The sequence below is a fragment of the Cebus imitator genome, unplaced genomic scaffold, assembly GCF_001604975.1.
Source record: "Cebus imitator isolate Cc_AM_T3 unplaced genomic scaffold, Cebus_imitator-1.0 Scaffold190, whole genome shotgun sequence".
In the NCBI taxonomy this organism is placed as follows: Eukaryota; Metazoa; Chordata; class Mammalia; order Primates; family Cebidae; genus Cebus; species Cebus imitator.
Genome location: NW_016107505.1, coordinates 1729296 through 1745211, shown reverse-complemented (window position 1 = coordinate 1745211; position 15916 = coordinate 1729296). Strand labels below are relative to the sequence as shown.

The window sequence follows — 15916 nt, the reverse complement described above, 5'->3', positions numbered from 1 at the left end:
GAGTTTTAGTTTAGAATGTGAGGTCTGGCTCCAGCCAACAGAGATCAGACACAGAAGTAAGGATGACCCCAAATGCATAAGGGATACATATGTCTGCTTTTCCTTTGTTCATTGTACTTTCGTGGCAAGATGGCTGGCAAAGGTACCCTTCCTATAGGAAGTAAAAATTGCTTCACTGAGAGATCCTTTGTCTCAGTGCTAATTTTTCTTTGCGGCACCACGCTTCTGCCTCCAACAGTACAAACATCCTCCCAAACCTCCCCTGCTCCTTGGGCAGCTTAGCCCTTTGCAGATTTGCACTGTCACCCTCACCAACACCATTTCCATCTCAATTTCAGGTGACTTCATATTCAGGTGGAGGAGTTATTTTGAAACAGGGTGACCACCCCCAAGGGACAGTTGACAAGGTCCGGACATACTTTGGTTGTATGGACTAGTGACACCCCCTGGGTAGAAGGCAGGGATGCTGCTCCATACCCTACAATGCAGAGAACATCCCTCCCCACAGCATACAGAATTCTCAGCCCTGATTTTCAATATTGCCAGAGTAGAGAAACCCTAATCCTCCCAATACTCTTGATTATCTACATACAGACCTCCTGTCCTCCAGGGCTGTTGTCTACACTCCCTCAGCCACCCACTCCCATCTGGCTTGTTATCAACCATAACCCAAATTTCTCCATCCCCCCCAGTTCCGGCATCCTATCACCAAGGACACCTCCTCCCTTGCAAGTGACTTTTTCTGCACACCTCATGCTAATATGCATTCATCGTTTGAAGATCAGCACTTCATTGATTAAACTATTTTCCACTGACCTTCGCTCCCACCTCCAGGTCACGTTCTGTGGTCATTCATTAAAATTAATTCCTTCTGGCCAGGTGCAGTGGCTTATGCCTGTAATCCCGGCACTTTAGGAGGCTGAGGCAGGCAGATCACTTGAGGTCAGGAGTTCGAGACCAGCCTGACTAACATGGAGAAACTCCATCTCTACTAAAAATACAAAATTAACCAGGTGTGTGGTGGCGCATGCCTGTGATCCCAGCTACTCGGGAGGCTGAGACAGGGGAACCACTTCAACCCAAAAGGTAGAGGTTGCGGTGAGCCGAGATTGTACCATTGCGCTCCAGCCCGAGAAACAAGAGCGAAACTCTATCTCAAAGAAAAAAATTAATTCATTCCTTCTACACAGACTCACCTCTCTGTTTCATATTCTTATTCATGGGATTCTCTTGGAAGCCCCGTCCCTGCAGGGCTCTGACTGCCTGCTCCATCCCTCACTCCTGGAGCCGCAGGTGGTTGGGGAGAAGCAGTCCCCCCTCCACAGCCTGTTCCCACTCTAACTTCATGGTGGTTCCTCTCCAAGGACGCTGAGCAGAGCCTGGAAACATGGCCAGCTCCTCCGTTCTTTCTCCCTCCAATGCACGTGGCTATGTTTCACATTTCATATCCTTGTTACTACAAGATTACGATTAAATTCTCTAATTGGCTACTTAATTCAAACACTTACAACATTACATCATACGGAGAAAAAGAGAAAGAAAAGGCAAATAAATTTTTTTTGAGATGGGAGTCCTGCTCTGTTGCTCAGGCTGGAGTGTAGCGGCACAGTCTCCTCAACCTCTGCCTCCTGGGTTCAGGTGATTCTCCTACCTCAGCCTCCTGAGTAGCTGGGGTTACAGGCACCTACCACACCTAGCTAATTTTTGTTTTTAGTAGAGACGGGATTTTACCATGTTAGCCAAGCTGGTTACGAACTCCTGACCTCGTGATCTGCCCGCCTCGGCCTCCCAAAGTGCTGGGATTACAGGCGTGAGCCACCGTGCCTGGCCAAAGTGTTAATGTTGCTAGGAAAATACCTCAGAATTGTGAACCACCTTAAAGCATCTTGATTCCTCCCGGAGTTTTTGAAATACATTTTAGGAAAAGCTAAACTAAGAGATATACAGATAATACATGAAAGTATAAATGGAAGCCATCTGAATATAAAATCAGAAGGTTATTTTAAAGAAAAACAAACTGTGGGACATCCACATCACCTTCCTGTGCTCTGCAGCTGCATTTGGCTGGGCCAGAACAGCCCTTCCCTCACTACCTGTTCCTGCCCTGTTTCCATGGTGACTCATCTCCGAAGACCCTGAGTATTGCTAGGCAACCAGATCAGCTCCTCCATTCTCTCCCCTTCCCCAACTCATTCCTACTTTGTTTCCATCCTCATAGCTGCAACCCTTCACTCAGGTAATGTTAAATTTGAAGGAAACACAGCATGTTTGACATCTGACACACCATGGAATTCTCTGAGTTACAGGTGTTCACAGTGTCAACAGTTGCTCTTTCACATTTCCTGTGCCGACATCACATCTGTCTGTGTGATGCTGAGGTGTCCCTGCTTGCTGGGAAGAAAACCAATCGCCACATGAAAACTAACAAAGGGCTGGGTGAGGTGGCTCACGCCTGTAAAAAAATAATAAGGTCATTAGGGTGGGTCCAAAGTCCAATATGACTGACATTCTTTGTGTGTGCGTGTGTGTGTGTGTGTGTGTGTGTGTGTGTGTTGCAGTCTCACTCTGTCTCCCAAGCTGGAGTGCAATGGCATGATCTCAACTCACTGCAACATCTGCCTCCTGGGTTCAAGCGATTCTCCTGCCTCAGCCTTCCTAGTAGCTGGGACTACAGGCATGCACCACCATGCCTGGCTAATTTTTGTATTTTTAGTAGAGATGGGGTTTTACCATGTTGGCCAGGATGGTCTTGATCTCTTGACCTCATGATCCGCCCACCTTGGCCTCCCAGAATGCTGGGATTACAGGCGTGAGCCACCATGCCCGGCCTGTGAAGGTGTTTTCTCAGTGACCACAGAAATATATTTTCTCCAGGCTAGGAAACAAAAGAGGCAAAGTGCTTTAAAGAGGAAGTGCCAGCTTGGTCCAGTGGCTCACACTTGAAATCCCAACACCAGGAGGCCAAGGCAGGAGCTCAAGGCCAGCCTGGGCAATACAGTGAGATTCCCCCATCTCTACAAAAAATAAAATAAATATAAATGTTAATACCAAGGAGGCAAAGGCATCACACAGACAGGGGCTCAAATCCCAGCTCCTCCACTTGCAGCCTTCTAAATCACAGACAAATCACTTATCCTCCAGAAGCCTCCGTCTCCCCATGTGTAAAATGTGCGCTGCAGTGTGCTTGGGATGTAAAGAGGTGCTAAGGCGACTATCGCAAAGCGCTGCCAACCTGCGGCTGCAGCAACAGACATGCATCGTCTCACAGTTCTGGAGGCTGGAAATCTGAAATCAGGGTGTAGGCAGCGTTGGTTCCTTCTGAGAGCCGTGAAGAATTTGCTCCAGGCCTCTCTCCTTGGCTTGCAGACAGCAGCCTTCTCCCTGTGCCTCTTCCCATAGAGAGAGTATAGGCTCTCTGTGTGTGTGTCTCTGTGTGCAAATTCACCCTTTTCAGAAGAACAGCTGTCATACTGGATTACGGCCCACCCTATTTACTCATTTTAACTTCATTACCTCTGTAAAGAACCTATCTCCAAATAAAGTCACATTCTGAGGTATGGGGGTTAGGTTTCCAACATATGTTTGGGAGGGGGGACATAAATAAACCCCCAACAGGTAAATGTGGCTTTCTAAAGAAAATTGTCTTAAAACCCATATTTAAAGGAAATGAATATTTGAGCTTGTGGGAAGTAGAAAAGTTCCTTTTTAAAGTTTCCTTTCTTGTCAAAGAATAAGTGTGCTACTAGCTCTTTGCTTTTTCTTTTTCTTTTTTTTATTGTTAAAAATATTTGGTATTTTCTCAGCTATTAGCTCTTTGTTAAGCCCTGTCCTATGTAGCTGTTGGACATGCTGCCCTTACGGGCACATAGTACCTTCTATGTCGTTGTACTTTAACCAAGATGTCTGTGCTGGACATGCTCACAGGCATGTCCCACCTCTCCATTGCTTTTACCTGTTAAGAAAAGTTTTAGTTTTAAGTTATTAGCCAATCAGGTTTTAGTTTGGATTGTGAGGTCTGGCTCCAACCATCTGATCTCCAAGATCAGATACAGAAGGAAAGACGCTCTCAAATGCGTAGGGGATAAATGTGTGTGTTCTCCTTTGTTCCTTGTACTCTCGTGGCACGATGACTAGCCTGAGTGCCCTTCCTGCAGTCCAGGAAGTAAAAATCACATTGCTAAAAAATCCTTTGTCTCAGTGCTAATTTTTCTTTGCAGCACCGAGCATCTATTTCCAACAGAGCTGTTTCTGTCGTCCATCCTTTGAGGAAAATGTCTCCTCTCATGAAGCTTCCAGAAGGAAGAGGGAAACACACAATGCCTTTGAGGTCTATATATAAATAAAATATGAACTGCGAAGAAAGTATGGTCATTGATTGTGAGATACCACATGACTTTATGTAGCTCCAAGGGTAGCCTTGGAGCTACATAAAGTCATGTGGTATCTCACAATCAATGGCATGTTGGTTTGGTGAAATGCATTTTTCTTCCCATTCTATGTTCACACATTTCTCTGCTTTCCCAGTTATCTAAAAAGGATCTCATGCCGTTTTCCTAATTATCTAAAAATGATCTCATGGCCATTTTTCTAAGGGAACAATTTAGGAAAGCTAACAGAATTTCTTCAGAGAAGGCAACTTAAAGTATTGCTGGCCAATAGCAAATACCATGTGCATGTCAACTATTAATATTAAAATTATTTAAGGCCAAGGTGGAAGGGTTGGAGTTCGAGACTAGCCTGGGCAACATAGTGAGACCTCATCTCTACAAAAAATAAAAGTTAAAAAAGTTAGCCAAGTGTGGTGGCACATGCCTGTGGTCTCAGCTACTTGGGAGGCTGAAATGGGAGAATCACTAGAACTGGGGAGGTCGAGGTTGCAGTGAGCCGTGATTGTACCACTGCATTCCAGCCTGTGCAACAAAGCGAGCCTCTGTTTCTAAAAAATAAAACTGAAAAGTAAAATGAAATTATTTACGTATGCCAATGGATTTGCCACCTTCTTTGCAATAGACTGCAATGACATCAACTACCTGAGACCAAAACAAAAGTGTGGGTTGCAAACTCCAGCACCTGCCTTTCTAGATTGTGCAGCCTGCAGTAAGGGACTTAGCCTGTCTGAATCTCAGGTGCCTTCTTTCTTCTTCTTTCTCTTTTTGAGACGAAGTCTCTCGTTGTCACCCAGGCTGAAGTGCAATGGCATGATCTCAGCTCACTGCAACTTCGCTTCCCGGGGTCAAGTGATTCTCCTGCTTCAGCCTCCCGAGTAGCTGGGATGACAGGCGTGTCACGCCCGGCTAATGTTTTGCATTTTTGGTAGAGATGGGGTTTCATCATGATGGCCAGGCTGGTCTCGAACTCTTGACCTCAGGTGATCCGCCCTTCTAGGCCTCTCAAAGTGCTGGGATTACAAGCGTGAGTCACCGCGCCCGGCCTTAACGTTCCTTCTTTCTGAGCCCATGGGCTCGGCTTCATCCCCTGAGCAAGAAAAAAGTCCCACGCCTGAGTTACTGGCTGCACCCACTGCCCTGCACTAAGGCTGTGGTGGGCAGGGCTCTGGGCAGCCGCCCGGCCCACCTTGGGTCCCCAGGGATAAAGGCCCTGCGGACCCAGGCGGGCAGACGCTTAGCCTTCTGGGAGTTGTAGTTTTGACAACCCAGGCTCTGCAAGCCTTAGTCGCGGTGCCGGCGAGCGCGCAGCGCCCCCTGGGAGTTGTAGTTCCTAAGAGTCAGGTGGGACCGATGCGCAGGCGCAGTTCGCCCAGGCCCGGCGCGCCGGCTCCTCCTCCGCAGCAGAAGTCTTGACCATCTCTCCTCTGAGGAAGGAGGCCCAGGGTCTGCGATGGCCCAGGAGGACCCGAGACTGAGTAGAAGCGGAGGCGACTCTACTAAGCTGGGAGGGGGCCGGCCAGCGCGTTCGGAGGTGATCCTGGAAGGTGAGAGCAACGGTGTGTAGTGTGCGCGTGCGACCGCGTGTGAGCCCGTCCCCGAGTGTCACTGCGTCTGCACCTGCTCATCAGAGGTACCAGCCCATGCAGGTGTGTGACTCCGTCTGAGCACCGTCCCTGCGTGTCGCTGCGTCTGCACCTGCTCACTCGGGGTGCTATCCCCTCACTGTGTCTGCACGTGCTCACTCGGCGGTGCCAGCCCAGGCACGTGTGTGACTGCGTGTGAGCCCGTCCCCGAGTGTCACTGTGTCTGCACCTGCTCATCAGAGGTACCAGCCCGTGCAGGTGTGTGACTCCGTCTGAGCACCGTCCCTGCTTGTCACTGCGTCCGCACCTGCTCACTCGGCGGTGCCAGCCCAGGCAGGTGTGTGACTGCGTGTGAGCCCGTCCCCGAGTGTCACTGTGTCTGCACCTGCTCATCAGAGGTACCAGCCAGTGCAGGTGTGTGACTCCGTCTGAGCACCGTCCCTGCGTGTCACTCCGTCTGCACCTGCTCACTCGGGGTGCCATCCCCTCACTGTGTCTGCACGTGCTCACTTGGTGGTGCCAGCCCCTCACTGTGTCTACACGTGCTCACTCGGGGTGCCAGCCCGTGCAGGTGTGTGACCGCGTGTGAGCCTGTCCCCGAGTGTCACTGTGTCTGCACCTGCTCACTGGGCGATGCCAGCCCAGGCAGGTGTGTGATTGTATGTAAGGGCATGTGACACTTTATTAGTGTGTTATGTGCCCATGTATGTGAAGTGGTGTCTGCGTATCACAGCGTGTCCCACACACGTGTGACTGACTTTGGGCAAGTCTGAAATTTCTCCTGGACATGAAGTGTGTGATCCCACGTGTGCATGTCTGGGGGTGCCACCGTGTAGGCTGGGTGCATGTGACTGCCCGCACAATGACGGGTGACCTGGGTGTGTGTGAGCCTGTAGAGTGCCATGCTGCCTGAAGTGTGTGCATCTGCACATGATGGAGACGCTGTACACGTGGGCTTTGGCCATGCTGGAGCTCTGCCCACCAAGTGTGACTGCATGTGTCCAGGCTTCCCCTGTGTGTGTGTCTTGGAGATGGCCGGCCTGGGTGGGGCAGGTGGTGTGTGCAACAGTTTGCTAGTCTCAACTCCTGGGATCAAGCAACCACCTTCCTTGGCCTCCCAAGGTGCTGGGATTACAAGTGTGAGCCACCATGTCCGGCCTGGAGACACTTTTCATCGTTACAACTTAGGGGGTAGGGGGTGGTGTCCCTGGCATCCAGTATGGAGAGACAAGGGATGCTGCTCAACTTCTCACAACACACAGGATGGGTCCCACCACGCCAAATTATCAGACCCAAAATGTCATTGGCACAGAGGTCCAGGAACCCCATGCTAAGTCCTTCCCAGTTCATCTGTTAGCCATTTTTCCAGCTCAGGACAATCTTTAATTTTTTTTTTCACCTTTTTTCTTTCGGACCCAGAGAAGAGATGTGAGATCGAGACAGCAGCTCAGGGATCAAGGGTGGAGGGACTCTTGAGCGTTGCCCTCCAGGGCGCGGAGTTGGAAGGAAACTGGAAACAGGCGGGCAGGCTTGAGGACCGGCAGGAAAACAAGGAAAGCTGTCCAGAGCCGGAGGCCATGGCCTGCAAGAGAGACCCTGCAGGGGACGGCGTCCAGGAACGCAATGAATTACCCCGAATCCCAAGAACTATATTGAGTCCAACTGCTACCCAAGCCAGCGTCCCCGGCGACAGCAGGCCAGGCAGGTGCACGCAGGTGAAGAGACCAAAGTGGAAGCCTTCTGACAGCCGCCCGCCTGAGAAAGGCGGCGGCCTGGGGAAGCCGTGGAAATGCGAGGACTGCGGGAAAGCCTTCAGCTACTGTTCCGCGTTCATCTTACACCAGAGAACCCACACCGGGGAGAAGCCGTTTGCGTGTCCCGAGTGCGGCAAGGCCTTCAGCCAGAGCGTGCACCTGACCCTGCACCAGCGCACGCACACGGGCGAGAAACCCTACGCGTGCCCCGAGTGCGGCAAGGCCTTTAGCCAGAGCTCCTACCTGGCGTCCCACTGGCGCACGCACACGGGCGAGAAGCCGCACCGCTGCGCCGACTGCGGCAAGGCCTTTGCACGCCCCACGCACCTGACCCAACACCTGCGCGTGCATACGGGCGAGCGGCCCTATGAGTGCGCCCGGTGCGCCAAGGCGTTCCGCAACCGCTCGTCCCTGATCGAGCACCAGCGCATCCACACCGGCGAGAAGCCCTACGAATGCGCCGAGTGCGCCAAGGCCTTTCGCTTTTCCTCGGCGCTCATCCGCCACCAGCGCATCCACACCGCTGAGAGGCCCTACCGCTGCGGCCAGTGCGCCAAGGCCTTCTCGCAGATCGCTCACCTGACGCAGCACCGGCGCGTGCACACCGGCGAGAAGCCCTACGCGTGCCCGGACTGCTGCGCGCCCTTCAGCCAGAGCTCTTCGCTGGCCGAGCACCGGCGAATCCACACCGGCGAGAAGCCCTACGCGTGCGGCCGGTGCGCCAAGGCCTTCACCCAGGTGTCGCACCTGGCGCAGCACCAGCGCACGCACACCGGAGAGCGGCCCTACAGCTGCCGGGACTGCGGCAAGCGCTTCGGCAACCGCTCCCACCTCCTCCAGCACCACCTCGTGCACAGCGGGGAGCGGCCCTGCAAGTGCATGCAGTGCGGGGCCGCCTTCAGCCACGTGTCCTCCCTCATCCAGCACCAGAAGATCCACACCGGGGAGCGGCCCTACAGGTGCAGCGAGTGCGGCAAGGCCTTCAGGCAGGCCTCGTCGCTCACCCTGCACCTGCGCACACACACGGGCGAGCGGCCCTACGCCTGCCACCAGTGCGGCAAGGCCTTCAGAAATCGCGCCTACCTCATCCAGCACCACATCGTGCACACCGGGGAGAAGCCCTACGAGTGCGGCGGCTGCGGGAAGGCCTTCAGCTTCTCCTCGGCGCTCATTCGACACCAGAGGACGCATGCGGACAAGAAGCCCTACTCGTGCGGCCCTTGCGGGGACGCCTTTGCCCAGCTCCCACACGTGACTCAACACCTGCGCGCTCACAGGGAGGGGAAGCCTGTGAACAGGGGTGCCCTGGCAGAGACCCGCATGGACCAGAAGATTAAGAGATGAGGTTAACTGGGGCTGCGTACGCCAGGCGCTCCACTAAGTGCTCGCCCCGTTTCCAACCTCACAATGCCATTGGTGAGATACTCTGCTATCCCCAACGCCTCCAGTGAGGAAACCGAGGCTCCAAGAAGCTTGTTAACTTGCCTGAGGGCACACAATGGGGAAAACATATGGCTGGGACTGTATCCCACATCTGCCAGACTCCCCGCGTCTCCCTGGTGCAAAATTTTAAATGGGGCACAGACAAGTAGATCTGCAGAAACACCTGTGGCTGGCTTTTTCTTTCTTTTCTTTTCTCTTTCTTTCTCTTTTCTTTATCTCTCTCTTTCTTCCCCTTCTTTCCTTCCTTCCTTCTTTTTCCTTCATCCTTCCATTTCTTTTCTTTTTTTTTTCTTTCTTTCGACAGAATCTCCCTCTGTTACCCAGGCTGGAGTGCAGTGGAGCGGTCTCCAGACACTGCAACCTCCGCCTCCGGGGTTCAAGCAATCTCTGGAGTAGTTGGGATTACAGACACCCACCACCACACCCTGCTAATTTTTGTATTTTTAGTAGAGACAGGGTTTCACCATGTTGGCCAGGCTGGTTTCGAACTCATATCCTCAGGCTATCTGCCGGCCGTAGCCTCCCAACGTGCTGGGACTGCAAGCATGAGCCACTGCACTCGGCTGCCTGGCCTTTTCATTGTTGATTTTGTTATTGAGTAAGCACTTGCTCAGTAAATTTAATTGAATTAAAGGAATAAAACGTTTGGTTACTTTGGTCAAGTTGACGTCTTTACTAAAGGAGCAAAGTCTAAAGGAGAAATCTGGATTCACCAAGATAGAAACGGTGCTTAGAGAAAATGAGCTGTCCACCCTGCCGGCTGGACATCTAATACAGTCTCCACACTCATCTTCCTGCCTCCACCTTTGCGCTGCTACAGTCCACTCTCTACCTTTTACTTGGGCAGTTGGCTTATGCCTCAGGGCCTTTGCAGCTGCTGCTCTCTCTCCCCTTATTTCAGCACACTTGTCCCCAAGGTAGAACAAGGATGCAAGTTGCAGATGTGTGTGATGAGAATCTGCCAGGTCTCCCACTTTGCCGTATGGAAGAGATGATCACAGGGTCTGTGATAGCCATCCCCAGCCATGTAGAAAAAAGAGGGAGGTCAGGAGAGGAAACGTCCCAGTGATATTTTTGGGTTCCCCAGAACCAGCTGTAAATAAAGCCAATTTTATCCCAAACTTTGGTATAACATGAACCAATAATAATCATTATTATTTTTGCTTACGCTCATTTGAATTGAGCTGCTCTTATTTGCAGTAGAATCCCAACAAATGTCATAGTTAAGGTCTGTTTTCCTTTTTTTTTTTTTTTTTTTTTTTTTTTTTGAGACAGAGTCTAACTCTGTTGCCTAGGCTGGAGTGCAGTGGTGCAATCTTGGCTCACTGCAACCTCCACCTCCCATGTTCAAGCAATTCTTCTGCCTCAGCCTCCTGAGTAGCTGGGATTACGGGCACATGCCACCACCCTGCCTAATTTTTCTGTTTTTAGTAGAGACAGCGTTCCACCATATTGGTTAGGCTGGTCCGGAACTCTTGACCTTGTGATCTGCCCATCTCGGCTTCCCAAAGTGCTGGGAATATAGGTGTGAGCTGCTGCGTCTGGTCTGTTTTCCTTTCTTTTAAGGGCTGGTTGCTTGTTGCAGGCAATCAGCCTGAGCGAGGAATGGAGAAATAATCCCATACTTTTCCCTGTTAATTTCTCTAGACAACCTCATATACACAGACAGAGAATTTTTTAAAAGAGTAGAATGGTAATATCAACCAGTATTAGACAAGTAAAATTTAAGGCAGAAGATTAAATTGATTGGTGACAATCATTTTTTATTTAACAAAGGATTCAGAATCAGGTTTTAATTAACATTTATTGAGTGCCTACTATCTGCCTGGCTCTGTGCTTGGTGTTTTACGTATATTATTTAATTGTCAAGGACATAACAATGCTGCACTTATATGCATCGAATTACACAGCTGCTGAGTACGTAAAGCATAGATTATAACATTTATTGGCAAAAACAATTGTACTAGCAGATTTTTGCATAACCTTATTGGTTTTTAATGAATACAGTAGGCCAAAATTAGATAACACATGAATCTGAAGAATATAATTGATGATACTGAGTTAATTAACAGGCATGTAGAGTTTTCAATTCTACAGACAGAGAATATATTTTCATCTTAAATGTTCATGAAACAATTGCAAAAAGTGGACATGTTCTAGGCCACACTAAAAGCTTTTTTAAAAGTTTTGGAAGCAGATGTATTTTAGGTCACATTCTGTGTTCACAGTGCAGTAAAACAAGAAAAAAAAACTATTTTTAAACAAAGAAATAAACCAAATCACTGATTTTCAAAGTATTATTTAGAAACACTACAATGTAATATTTAGACAACCTAAACAAAAATGCATAATCAAACATTAAGATGTGGCTAAGGCTATATCCAGAAGTACATTTGTATTAATAGGTATACTATTATAAAAAAATATAAAGAATATAATCAAGTATTCAACATAATGGAGACAAAGAAGAAAAACAATAAAAAATAAACACAACACATATTAAAGGAAAACAAATTATAAATAAAAGAAATAACAGATATAAATGAATCTTAATGCTGGCTCTTTGGAAAAACAATAGTAAACTAGATAAATCCTTGACAAATCTAATAATGAATAAACCACAAGCAGAAGTTGACAGGATAGAGGGGATAGAACAAAATAAAGAGAACATTTTAATTATAAAAACAGTATGCATAATTAAGCTAATAATATGAAACCACTCTATGGAATGAAAAATTTTCTAGAGGATAAAAGAACTCTATAAATCACCAAAATAAATGCAAGAGGTTAAAAGTATTAATAAATTGATAACATTGGAAATAACTGAGAAAGCTGCCCAAGAATTAGCTGAAACGTTCTCTCCATGGCTCTATGACCTGGTTATAACAATGAATTCTTTTAAAATGTCAAGGGTCTGATACTTTTCAAGCTACAGAAATATTCAGAAGCATAGAAAAGGTAAAAGTTATCCAAGTCTTTCTATGAGGCAAACTTAACCATGATAATCAAACTTCACAAAGATAGCACCAATCTCACATATGAAGATAGAGTCAAAAATCCTACATAAAATATCAATAAATAGAATTTAGAGTATGAAAGGACTGGTGCACCACAACCTTAAGAATGCAAAGTGGGCTTGATGTTAGGAAATGTACCAGATTTCATCGATCTTCAGTTGCACATTTTTTCATCTTCTCAAAGTCAGGAGTTATCTTCCAGTTGGTGGCATCTTATGAATAATTAGCATTTTTCTTTCTCCATGGTATATAAAATAATGTTTTACAATCAATGATGTCTTCATTTCATGGAAATAAAGTATGTGAAAACTCACACCAAAAATATTTTTTAAATCATCTCAAAGGATGTTTGAAAGGCATTTGAAAATATTCAACACCCATTTCTGATTTTTAGCACACTTCCGTAACATGACACAGGGCATCTATTTCATTGAATTAAACCTTTAAAACAACAGCCACCATTGTAGTTAAATGTGAAACATCATAGGCATCCCCGTCAAAACCAGGAACAAAAAAAGTACGCACACTACCAAGACTATGGTTGTTTGTTGTGGAGCTTTTGACCACTCCACAAAGCCCTGAAACAGAAAAAAGGAAAAGGATAAATATTGGAAAGGAAGGGACCACCATTGTTACTTGTAGGAAAATAGAATTACATGACTGAAAATGCAATGTCATATCAAAAGAAAAGCTGTTTGAATTTAAAACTGTACAACTGAGTAACTAGATATAAAATAAACATGAGAATGTAATGTGTCTATTCTCTATCACAGGAAATGTCAGAATGATGGGATGACAATTTGAAAATCTTATTGGTATATTAAATCTCAGTTTCAACATACCATCTATGCTGTAATGACTCCACCCCCTCAAGAGATATGTGTGTGTGTGTGTGTGTGTGTGTGTGTGTGTGTGCATATGTATGTGTATTTGTTGTCCCAACGCTATATCTCACTGCCTATTTGCCATCTCCAATTGGATATCTGATGGACATCTTAAACTTCACATGTCCCCAAACAAATAGTCTAATGTAACCCCACCAAAAAAAAAAAAAAGGTCCTCATGCTTTTTTTTTTTGGTGGGGGGACATTAGAATATTGGTTTGTTTTCCTCACATTACCCCTTCAGGCTGTTCCAGACCTTCAACTGTGGCATCCCTGACTCCGCTCTTTCTGTCACCACCCACATTTAAGACATCAGCAAATACTGTTGGCTTTATCTTCAAAACCTCCAGAATCTATTTCCCTTCACTTCACTACCACCACCCTGGTCAAAGCCCCTGTCATCTATCTTGTACTCTTTCTACAGAATTCAGTTTCTTATCTCGATAATCCCACCCAACTTCTTCTCCATGGGTCAGTCAGAGTCCTCCTTCCAAAGTGGATGTCATTCCTTGCCTTTCTCACTCTGTTCCAGCCACAGTCATGTCCAAGCCTTTGCAGTTAAACGAGTTCTTCTCCCTGGAATGTCCTTCCTCCAGATACCCTTAAAGCTTTCTCTGTTACATCCTTAGAAAACCCTTCCCTCACCATCTATGTAAACCAGCATGCCCTCCACAACCCCTTCCCACCAAAGACCCTGCACTATGCATGCTTCTTGTCTTTTTCCCTCATGTGCTTATCGCCACCTGACATGCTAGATAGGTCTAGTGTTTCTTCCTCCAGTGACACTAAGCACCAAGAGGGCAGTCCTTTGCTTTGTTTGCTACTGTATTCCCAGTGCCCGGAACAGACTATGAGCTCTGTAAATATTTGTTGAATGAGTTAATAAATGAAAAAACATACCATGATGAAAGATGAGAAGAAAAAATGTTTAACAATGACAATTTTCCAAATTAATGATGAATTTAGTGCAATTGCTCTTAAAATATCAAGGAAGTTTGGTGAATGTACATGACACAATGGATTATCTGGAAAGTTAGTCAATGGTGAACACTGAAAACAATCCTGTGAAAGAAGAAAAATGGAAGGAGACATGCTATGAGTTGTTAAAGTGTATCATAAATCATTGATGGAATTCACATTTCTAATCTTTGGGAAAAAATTCCTCCCTTTAGCCTGCTGATTCCCTCTGGATGACACCTCATTTCAAATCTTGCTTTACAACCAGATAAATGACCTACTAGGGACATTGACCCGCTTAGGCACTTCCCAAACCTGGCAGAGCACCAAAAGTTGTTGGGAGAGTTTTTCAAATATCTTGGGCTCCTCCTTGGATTTTCTGGTTCACTGCATCTCAGGAGGACCAGAGAATGTGAATTTTTATAAAGTTCCTCATAATCCATCCATAAAATTGAGCCAACTCAACAAACATTCATTGTAGCATTTCCTTCTGTAGCAATGACAACAATGGCAGCCTAACAATTCATCAGCTAAGGAAATGGGTCTGACACAACCGAGCTATAGAATATTTGGCAACAGTAGACCATGCGAGGTGGCTCACGCCTGTAATCCCAGCACTTTAGGAGGCTGAGGCGGGTGGATCATGAGGTCAGGAGTTTAAGACCAACCTGGCCAAGATGGTGAAACCCCATCTCTACTAAAAATACAGAAATTAGCCTGGCATGGTGGCAGGCACCTGTAATCCCAGCTACTTGAGCAGGAAATTGCTTGAACCCAGGAGGCAGAGGTTTCAGTGAGCTGAGATCACACCACTGCACTCCAGCCTGGGCAACAGAGTGAGACTCCATCTCAAAAAAAAAAAAGAATATTTGGCAGCAGTAAAAAGTAACTTTGAAATACAATAAAGATCATCAACATGTATTAAATGGAAAACTGTCCAGGATGAATTAAGTGAAAACGCCAATTGGAGGAATAAAAATTTTGCCATAATTTCCTTTTTTGGAGTTAAAAAAATATACATGTAGTTTACTACATGACCGTATTTAGATAAAACTCAACAACAAGCAAAACTAACCCATGCAAGTGGAAATCAAGAACTGTAGTTGCCCACAGGGCTGGGGAGTGAGGCGGGCCAGAAGGGAAAATGAGAGAATGTTCTAGAATGACGACAGCACTTCGTACCTTGATTGGGGTGTTGGTTACACAGATGTACATGTGTCAACAATCCCTGGTTAGTGCATTTTATTGGAAATAATTACACTTCAATTTTGAAAAGCAGAATATAAAGTTAAGAAAATGTAATAAACACAGGTAATCTGAAATCCAACAATTTTACACACATCACACATAATAGACCCAGAGATGCCTCACCTAATTCCTCTTTATGACTGTTTTTCAGGCTGGTGCAGATCTCCCCTGGATGCTAGAGGTACTGGTTGCTAGTTGTATGGTTTACAGTTTGTAGTTGCTTCTCCTCTTTTGACAAATGCCCTTTGCTAATGAGATCTTCCTTTCTAGAGGATTACCCAGGAGGTTAACTCACCTTCTAGGGCAGTCCACACACAACAGCAACTCACATGGGATACAAAAGGCCACTCCACTGACTCAGAGGAGGACAACTCTCTATTCACACTCCAGGGTTCCCCTGGGATAAGACAGAGTCTGGTCTTCAGTTCAACCCATATATTTGCCTGGCTCCCTCTCCTTCCCTCGCTCCCCGCTGGACTTCACCTGAGAGCACAACCCTCAATCAGTCACTTGCACACAGATCTCTATTCTGTCTCAGCATATAGGGAAACACGTTTGGCAGGATATACAGCAGCTTCTTCTTCTTCTTCTTTTTTTTTTTTTTTTTTTTTTTTTTTTTTTTTTTTTTTTTTTTTTTTTTTT

The 15916-nt window shown here is 46.8% G+C and overlaps 2 protein-coding genes across 2 annotated transcripts in view; one reads left to right on the top strand and one right to left on the bottom strand.

The window, feature by feature from the left end:
- The first annotated feature begins 5756 nt into the window (after positions 1-5756).
- Positions 5757-9371, top strand: ZNF835 (zinc finger protein 835). Its single transcript, XM_017546658.2, is given in 3 exon segments — positions 5757-5944; positions 7391-8949; positions 8952-9371. Coding segments are annotated over 3 exon segments (1776 nt in total). The 5' UTR covers positions 5757-5838; the 3' UTR covers positions 9063-9371.
- A 2338-nt stretch (positions 9372-11709) lies between these two features.
- SMIM17 (small integral membrane protein 17) overlaps positions 11710-15916 on the bottom strand; it is a 17977-nt gene continuing 13770 nt past the window's right edge. The window contains exon 4 of the mRNA XM_017546656.2: positions 11710-12763. Within this exon, the coding sequence (XP_017402145.1) occupies positions 12653-12763 (111 nt within the window). The 3' untranslated portion in view covers positions 11710-12652. The remainder of the gene's footprint in view (positions 12764-15916) is intronic.